Source organism: Pteropus vampyrus, unplaced genomic scaffold (genome assembly GCF_000151845.1).
Source record: "Pteropus vampyrus isolate Shadow unplaced genomic scaffold, Pvam_2.0 Scaffold208, whole genome shotgun sequence".
Classification (NCBI taxonomy): domain Eukaryota; kingdom Metazoa; phylum Chordata; class Mammalia; order Chiroptera; family Pteropodidae; genus Pteropus; species Pteropus vampyrus.
In genome coordinates, this window is record NW_011888989.1 from 1361301 (window position 1) to 1370752 (window position 9452).

Here is a 9452-nt window from a genome sequence, read left to right on the forward strand (position 1 = left end):
CAGTTTAACCTCCTTGACTTTTCTTGAAAAGGGGCTCATTTAAATAGTTAAGAAATTAAGTTGATAATTCTGCAAATCCTTTTACATTCAAGAATATTGCTTGGTCGGGAAATAATTTTGGCCAGTCCTTCATTCATTGTTATCATAGGCTATATATAGGATATCCTCCCCCAAAAAGTAAAAGAAAGAAAGTAGAACTATGTCAGACCACACTATCCATCCTGTTTAATGCATGATTGCTTATTTTTTTTGGCTAAATCCTTAAAGCCAGAATGTCATGTTGTATTATGTATATAATACTAGGCCTTTGAGTGGATCTAAATAGTTAAATGACTGAGAAAGGGAAAAATTAGCTGGACTTATGATCTATAGGCTGCCTGACAACAGCTGTTTAGAAGTAACTGGAGGGTTGCCTGTGTAGAAACAACATCTGCATGGTTGACTTAATTTTTCATCCAGATGTTTGGCATCATCCAGAGCCCAAGTAGGTGCTGATGGGACAAAGTATATTTATTGGTCATGAAAGTTATATTTCTTCATAAAGATTTCATTTCTTGAATTTTACAACAAAACCACACAGTAAACTTAGTGCCGAAAGACACCAAATACAGACATGGCTTGATGAGGAGAGTGAGTACGAGGGGACTAACTGTGGGTAACTGTACTTCGTGCCCTAGGAGCCGTGGACAGCATTACCAAGTATTTCCAGATCTCTCTAGAGGCAGAGGAGAGGGCGAATGCCTCCACCGTGGATTCCAACAGCACAGTGGAGCAGTCGGCACTCACTCGAGACAGAGTAGAAGACTTGATGTTGGAGCGAGAGTCCCAATTCAGGGAAAAACAAGAGGAACAGTCCCGCCTTTTGGATGAGCTGGCAGGCAAACTACAAAGTCTAGACCTTTCGGCAGCTGCCGAAATGGTAAGGTTGGGGGTTCGGCCTTAAGGCTGTCTATCAGTGGTATAGGAGAAAACAGGGTTGTTCTTGATTAATCTTGTTTTTAATGTTGTTCACTTTGCAAATGAATGAGCAGGAATGAAACTCCCAGACTGGTCTCTGGACCACAGTATGGGGTATCCATGACCAAGCCAGATTAAAAACAAGTGTGTGTGTGCCATCTTCCTTCTCTTCAAGCGGCTTCTCTGTGGTCCAGCCAGAGAATCCTAACTATGCTCCCATACTGTTGAACTGACTCATTTACTTCAGATTTACACTTGATCCTTTTCATACTATAGACATTTCTATCTACTTTGTTCTGTTTTGAAGTGCAAATTCCATTGCAGTGGATCAATTCAAAATCATTCTGAGAAGGATTTCCTAAAAAATTAAAGGGAGCTAAAGAATTTTTTCCATGGATGTTAGTTAAAATGTTCCATTGTTCCAGTAACTTTACCTGGTGAAGATTAACCCTGAGACCAGCCTAGAAAGTAGATTCATTTCCCAGAAGCTTTTGAAAAGTAACCCTGGAGCCAAATGAAACTGAGTAGTGACTTTATTGAAAATCAGGCAGAAGGCCAAAAAAACCCAAATTAAGCCTATTCTTCTTGATTCCTTATTGTTTTATATGGAAGAGTACCTGAGAGCATTTAGAGAGCATTTTTTATAGACTTTTTTTTTTATAAGGCTTATGCTCTCTTAGCATAGAAACAGAGGAACAGTAAAAAGTAGGAGTGGGCAGGGGAGAGGTGAGTACATAGAAGACCGTGAAGAGTTCAGACTTCATTAGTTTTGTCTTAGTGATAGTTCTCCTCCCTCCTGACTCCTTCCCCACTACCCCTTTCTCTGAAATATACAAAAACACAGTCTGTACTATACTGTGACAAATGGATGCTTACAATATATATTCATTATCTTAATAAACTTTATAGCATCTAGTGGAAAGAGGGAGTAAGTAGTCCTCCTGTCACTATTTAATAGAAAGAGAAATGGAGGCCCAGAGCAATATGTAAATTGTGCCTAACTGGAGACAGAGATGTTAAACTGAAGCCTGGAATGCCAATTCTTTCACTCTTTCCTTTCAGTCTTGATTCCTTCCTTACAAATTCCAATAAAAACCAGTAATCACTGCAAACTAAAATGAAAAGCAATTAAGCATGCTAAAGGATGTCTGCTTTGCAACAGACAAGGTATCTGGGGAGGGGTTGGCCAATGGGCTGGTCCCTCGGTCCCTGTGAGTGGTGCTGTACCATTCCTCATGCTCACTTTCCCATCTGATGAGCTACTTAGGGATTAGCCAGCTTCTTCCAGTCTTGTTGTATGTTTGTCTTTGTTAATTATCCTGTGAGAACTCCATACTGCCACTTCTTGGGTAGACAGATTTTTGTCCCTTTGTGTTTTTTCAAGTGCCATCAGTTCTTTGTCTTTGTGTCTGTTTAGCCAGACCTATGCTGTTTTTTTTCATGCCTGTTGAAATAAAACAGATCTAGTGTACTGTCATATTGTTTTTAGAAAGCACCCCTGAGGTCTTATCCTGTTCTTGATTAATGTTCTTCTATAGCACACAGAATAAATTTTATTTTTTCAAGATTTTATGTAGAGTGATCGATCCTGTTTTCCTAACTAGATGGAAAGTTACTAATGGGCCTTTTATGTCACCCTATTCACCAAAACACTTAACATGTTGCTAGTCTAAAAAGGTTTTCAATACCTGTTTGTATTTTTAAATACAAAAAAGGAGAAGCATTCTGTGGCTCTCATACTGACAGACTTCAACTTGTTATAGCAGATAATGTTTACACCCTGTGCAGAGTCCATATGGTATTCCATTTCAATAGGGCAGAAGGTATTGATGAAGATTTTAAATTTGTTTCCTTAGAAATAAGCAGGTTAGCTTATTCCTAAACTCTTTGCTCCTCTCTCCATCCCAAACCCTGTTTTCAAGCACCCTTGCTGAGGACCACCTACACGCTCCCTGGGGCCACCCAGGCACTGCACAGCTGTTTTGCTGCAGCAGATTCACTCTCTGAACCTTGTGCCTGCTCCTTGGCTTGTTGCAGACCTGTGGAACGCCTCCAGGGGCCTCCTGTTCCGAGACTGAATGTGGCGGCCCAAACTGCAGAACTGACGAAGGACAGAAGAAGTGTGGGGGGCCTGGCTGTGGTGGTCTGGTCACTGTTGCACACAGTGCCTGGCAGAAAGCCATGGACTTTGACCGAGATGTCCTGAGCGCCCTGGCAGAGGTGGAACAGCTCTCCAGGATGGTAATTGAGTGGATGGCTTCAGTTTTTATTGTTAGTTTGCTTTTGGTTATGGACTAGAGGATCTCAAAGGGAGAAATCAATTTTAAGTGCTGACTAAAATAAAAAGAGCATTTCACATCAAGTATGAAAGTTCAAGTTTTTGTGAGATCAGGGAAAGAGATGAAGAGGTTTTATTCATAGTTTAAGAATTCGCTTTCTTCTCATGACAGTAATTTGAGATAACCATGTTAACTTACCATACGCCCAAGGTTATAAATATATACAGCTATACTACAGAAATTCTATACTAAGCAATTGAGAGTTTATTCTTCTAAAGTAATACATGAAGTATTAATACTAACTTCGTATTCACTGAAGTACTTATGTTGGTACCTGAGAAAAAAACAAGGAACATTTTATAAATACCAAATGTTTTGGATAAGTTAAAAACTAGAAAAAATTTATATGCCAATCCAATCTGTATGAGAATACTGTATTGGAATCTGTGTACTGAATACTTAGTCTGTATAGGAATATAATCTGTTGAATGGGAGGCATTTGTTTCTAAAAGCCGTGATTCCAAATGCTTAGTTTTTTATCATCATTTTTGGACCATTTAGAATATCTAGTCTGCTTTATAAACAGTGAAGTTGTTCCCTGGCTAATTTATTCCTCATATTTAGGTCTCTGAAGCAAAATTGAGGGCAGATGAGGCAAAACAGAATGCTCAAGATGTTCTGTTGAAAACCAGTGCTACCAAAGAAAAAGTGGACAAGAACAATGAGGAACTGCGAAATCTGATCAAGCAGATCAGAAACTTTTTGACCCGTAAGGAGTTTTTTCATTTTACTTTTAGACATTTCTTTCTATCTTGGAATATCAAACTATTTTATAAGAGTCTGTGTTTGAGAGGCCATAATTCAAATCTGAAACTTTTAGATAAAGCAATTTCTGGCAGAGAATAAAGTAACATTTCTAAATTAAAAAAAAAAAAAAAATCCATGTAAAATATTTCCATTTCTTAAAGAAGTTTATATATGTGTATGTCAATAACCTCAAATTTTATGCAGATAAAGACACACCTGATGTGATACCCAAGTAGCAAATCAAGAAGTGAAAGCAAATCATATACTGTGAGAACTGAATTTAGAATTTGTTAGAGATTACATATAATGTCATTAGAACCTTAACTTGAAGTAGCGTTTATTTTGGCATTGCCCCCAAAACTTTGTAATATTGTTATTTACAGGATATTTTACCTATGGTTAGACAGCTCTCTCTGTACCTTAAGTGTTTTTTTTGTTGTTGTTTTTGTTTTGTTTTAGAGAAAGAAAATCTCTAGATCTGTGGTCTAGCATATAAGAATTGCTGGTCAGTTTGAGTGTTATCAGTAAGGATGGTTTTGCCTGCAAGTTACAGAAAACTCTCACCTGAAATGGACTTACTCAAAAAGATGTGTAACACATAACAAGAAGTTTAGCAGTAGGATAGCTCCATGGTTCTGAGACCTATGTACTTTTCATCTTTCTGTTCTGCCATTTTAAGCATATCGCCTTTGCTCTCAGGCTAGCTCCTCCTGGTTACAAGGTGGCTGCCCAAGATCCAGACTTCACATAAAGACACAGTAATATCTAATGAAAGAAGAGACCACCTATTCCTTTGTTGTATCTTTAAAGGGAGGAAATCTTCCCCAGAACCCTTTGATCAGTCATCTCCATAAATCACACTGGTCAGAAATCACACTGGTGTCTCATGCCCATGCATAAATCTCACAGGCAAACAGAATGGGACTACCCTATATGGCAGACTAATGAGGATTTATGTGGACATCATTCATTCATAGGGTCACTGAGAGTTGGAGCCGACTCAAGGGCACATAACAGATACAATCAGGATTTAACTCTGAGTTGATAAGCTTACTTTACCTTAGAGGTAGGCACCTAAACAAAATCAGAGAGGAATGGCTAATAAGTAAGGAGCTAACAGTATTTGCTAAAAATACCTTATGGAATATCCTGTGCAAGCCATAATTCAATGATATATTTTCCTATACTTAAATCTTTAGGGGTCCATTTTTATGTTCTTTGAGTTTAAAAAAAAAAAAAAAAAAACGCTTGAAAATTAATGACTTAACCTCTTTTTTGTTTTTTGTTTTTTGTTTTTTTTACCTTTTACATTTGACATTTGAAACTCCTTGGCTTCTGATAACTACACTGTCTTGATTATCTTGCTTCTGATTGGATTTTTCCCCATTCTTATAATTTCCTGAATTCAGATCACTCATAAGGAATATCAGCTCTTTAAATCTGCATTTACAGTAGTTTCCTAGCTACTTTTTCAACCTCAGTTGAAAGTTTACATTGCCTGTTAGGATCAAGTCCCAGCTTTCCTACTCTGGCCTCTACTGTGTTCTATAATCTGAACCATTCACTCCACTCAACTTTCACTAACAGGCTCTGTCCATACTGTTTCTCTACCCAAAGATGTCCTTTTTTTCTTTTCAAATACTATTATACTTCAAAACCTGGTTAGTTCCTCATCCTCTGTGAAGACTTTCCCAACTACCCCAGCCTACGACAAATTCTCCAGTAGTACTTATTGTCTGATTACTTTCTTATGTGTGGGTCTCATCTCCCTAAGGAAGTGCATTTGTCTTGGCGTAACCCTCACTGTGCTATTCACTTAGTGGATGACCAATAAGTGGTTGAATGCGTAAACTATGATTTTCGCTTCTTTATGGGAACATCTTTGCTTTTAACAGAGGATAGTGCTGATTTGGACAGCATTGAAGCGGTTGCTAATGAAGTATTGAAAATGGAAATGCCTATCACCCCACAGCAGTTACAGAACTTGACAGAAGATATTCGTGAACGAGTTGAAAGCCTTTCTCAGGTGGAGGTTATTCTACAGCAAAGTGCTGCTGACATTGCCAGGGCTGAGATGCTGTTAGAAGAAGCCAAAAGAGCCAGGTATCTGAAGACTATGGCATTTAAGGGGCTTATTTTGTGTATTTAGCATACAGTAAAAAAGTATTTCCTTAAGCAATGAAAATTTCTAAGAGTGACCAATGTGAGTCTCTCTGGATCATTTCAGGAAAGCTGTTCTTAAAAGAAATATTCTTTTATGAAAGGAAGTACCTTTTTCACATTCACATATATTGCCTTTCTTTTACTTAGCAAAAGCGCAACAGATGTTAAAGTCACTGCAGACATGGTAAAGGAAGCTCTCGAAGAAGCAGAAAAGGCCCAGATCATAGCAGAGAAGGCAATTAAACAAGCAGATGAAGACATCCAAGGAACCCAGAACCTGCTGACTTCAGTAAGATATTACAATCGTTATTGTATGTGAGAGAAAATACTTGCACATACTCTTCCATCAGAAAAGTACATTTATTTGATAGTTACCTTTGAAAATTCTTGCAACTGAACATTAAAAGATAAATCTTAACTATTCCTTTAGCACAGATGCTAAAAGTGACGTTTTCAAGGAAGAAAAAGGTGTCTGAAGACATTGGAACATTAATACTTCTTCCATTTTCACCCCCACAAAAGGTTAAGATAAAAAGTTTCCTGTTCTTTCAAGAAATCACATAGTCTCTATTCAGTAGTTTGAAGTGTAGTATTAATTTTGAAGTCCAGTGTTAGAAAACTGTTATAAAAGCAGCCCAAAAGCAACTACATGGTTAAAACTCGTATCTCAAGAATTATGAGGTGATCATTCACAAAAATTTAACTATAGTTTTGAAAACGACTAGAAAGCAACAAAGGTCAAAATGGACATTGCTTCCAATGTCCATTCTAGAGGAACTTAACGGAGATCTAAACAATATGGTGTGTTCAGAAACACATAGAAAACTTAATTTTTTATAAGCAGAATGCTCTTAGAGTCTACCAAATAAAGTCACCCAACAATTTTTCATATGCATTTAATGCTTTATTCTAAAAATCCTCCTCTCTTAAAAGTAAAGCAAACATAGTCCTTTTTTTTTTTTTAAATCAGTTCTATAAGCAAATTTTTTTTCCTTCCAATTTTAGGAAAGTTCATTTCTTTTATAAAACTGGGTGAAGAAAATTGATAACTCTTCTAACACCTCCCCATCTTCTCAGAATATACTTTGAAATTAGATGCACCCAGTACCGTCGGCCTTCTCAGGCCAACAACCCCTTGTTTAAAACCTGGGAGATAGTTTTTCAACCTGATTTTTAATCATTAGTTGATACAAACCTGTCTCCCCGATTCCATTGCTCTCAGTAAAGTAAGGCCCAGTAGTTCATCAGCCACTTTCCCCTTCCTAAATTTTGAGCATATACAAGGCTTTCTCTTAAGCCTACTTGTGCAAGTTTAGAAAATTGTTTTCTCACCAGACTGTGTTCTAACTCTTTAATCATTTTCATTTTTCTGTCTTAAGTTTTTCAAATTTCTGTTTGCTGACATTTTAGTGAAGTGTATTTCAGTGACTTTTTAAAAGTTACCCTATTTTCAAAAGAAAGTTAGAAAATATCAAACTATACATGAGGTGTTTGGTTTGATGATGTACATTAATAACTGGTTGTTTCTCAGGGACCCTAAGGGGCAGGAAGTGTTTTGGATTAACGATAAGAAACTAAGAGAATCTCTAAACTATGCTAATGAAAAGCTGTCAGAAACTATTTCCTCATATAAAAATAAAACTATAAAAGCTCATCTCTTAAGAATTATAACTACTCTATGAATTTTTTTCTAAGTTAATTAATAGGTGCACCTTTAAGTCAAGAATTTTGGTTTGAAATATAAATTTTAGCATGTCTATATTGACTCATTAGTTTCATTATGACATTGTCATTCAGAGTTAATTCTATAAAAATAGACCCATCTTTTAAAATCATTTTTAAGAAAAAGTGAGTGCTCAGTGAAACTAGTTTATGATGGGCCAGAAAACTTTGACTAGGTTTTTTAAAAATTAATGTTTATTCATTTTAATTTGAAATCAAATGTGGATCTTTCCCAGTTACCCAGATGAGACATTTTCTTCTCTAAATAACCTTACTTATAGTTTCCATCTCACAATCCTATAAGTAACTCTTCAGTTTTAGAGAACATTCCTGATCTCTGTGTCTTTAGTAATTAGCTGAAAACACTAAAATTAACTTTCCAGGTAGTTCTGTAAAAGACTTTCATTTAAAGTTGACAGAAAAGACTAAGGGTAACTAGAAGTTATAATTTTCCCACCCACATTAATTTGGCAATTTATGCGAAATCACTCTTCTCACATCTGCTTATTTGTGAACACTGGCCAAAGTCTGCAGATGTCTTTAACTGCTTCTCAACATATTAAGTTGCCTGGTAATGGTTTACTGTAAGGAGACATTTTACGTGAATTTCATCCCAGATCACCAGAAGCATCAAAAGAATAAAGTTAATACGTGAGATGTAGCAAAGACCATTTAAAAGTCGGACACTTTACTTAAGCTTTCTTGAAATTATATTTTCTTTTTAGTAATTACTTTGGGTCTAGAGTAAAATGGCATAGCAGCCTTTTTAATCTTCCTCTAAACTTGTATTCATATCACTTCTTATTCTTAAATTAATGGTTTGCTGGATGATTGACATTATACTTTCAGATAGAGTCTGAAACAGCAGCTTCGGAGGAAACCTTATTCAATGCCTCCCAACGCATCAGCGAGCTAGAGAGGAATGTGGAAGAACTTAAGCGGAAGGCTGCCCAAAACTCTGGGGAGGCAGAATATATTGAAAAAGTGGTATATACTGTGAAACAAAGTGCAGAAGATATTAAGAGGGTAAGTAAATCTTTGTATCTTCACAGCTAGGTTGATAAAGGAGCAATAGTCTCCTCACTGCCTTCCTTGGAATTAATAAGGGACACGGGCTTAACATAGTCATGAGAAACAGCGCTAATGATCTGTTTTGACATAGCAGTCTTTGGAGACACAATGAAAAAGAACTGGAGTGGATTTGAAAGTATCCAATAAGCATGACCTAGACCCTCAAATCCAACTTGGCTAACGATTTGGAAAAATAAAATTTAGTGGTGGAAGTCTTAAAACAAGCATATTAAGCATGTATTTCTGTATTAAACAGGAAGATCTTCACAGCATACAGGAATTACCTGGCCATTTAAGAAATCTCTAAAAGCAGGGTAGAAAAAACTTAGAGTTCATAACAGAGAACAGCTAATAGGAGGAAACCAACATCTCACCCCTACGCACTCATTTTGAATTTACCATCCCTTGCTTCTCAATGGAAGTTACTCTTATTTTGCACAGAAAATCTCGCAA

The 9452-nt window shown here is 36.7% G+C and overlaps 1 protein-coding gene across 1 annotated transcript in view; it reads left to right on the forward strand.

Annotated features, from left to right (window-relative positions):
- Nucleotides 1-9452, forward strand: part of LAMB1 (laminin subunit beta 1) — a 67259-nt gene that overhangs the window by 55386 nt on the left and 2421 nt on the right. The window contains exons 27-32 of the mRNA XM_023537984.1: nt 659-919; nt 2995-3198; nt 3861-4005; nt 5939-6146; nt 6354-6495; nt 8778-8954. Of these exons, the coding sequence (XP_023393752.1) occupies nt 659-919; nt 2995-3198; nt 3861-4005; nt 5939-6146; nt 6354-6495; nt 8778-8954 (1137 nt within the window). The remainder of the gene's footprint in view (nt 1-658; nt 920-2994; nt 3199-3860; nt 4006-5938; nt 6147-6353; nt 6496-8777; nt 8955-9452) is intronic.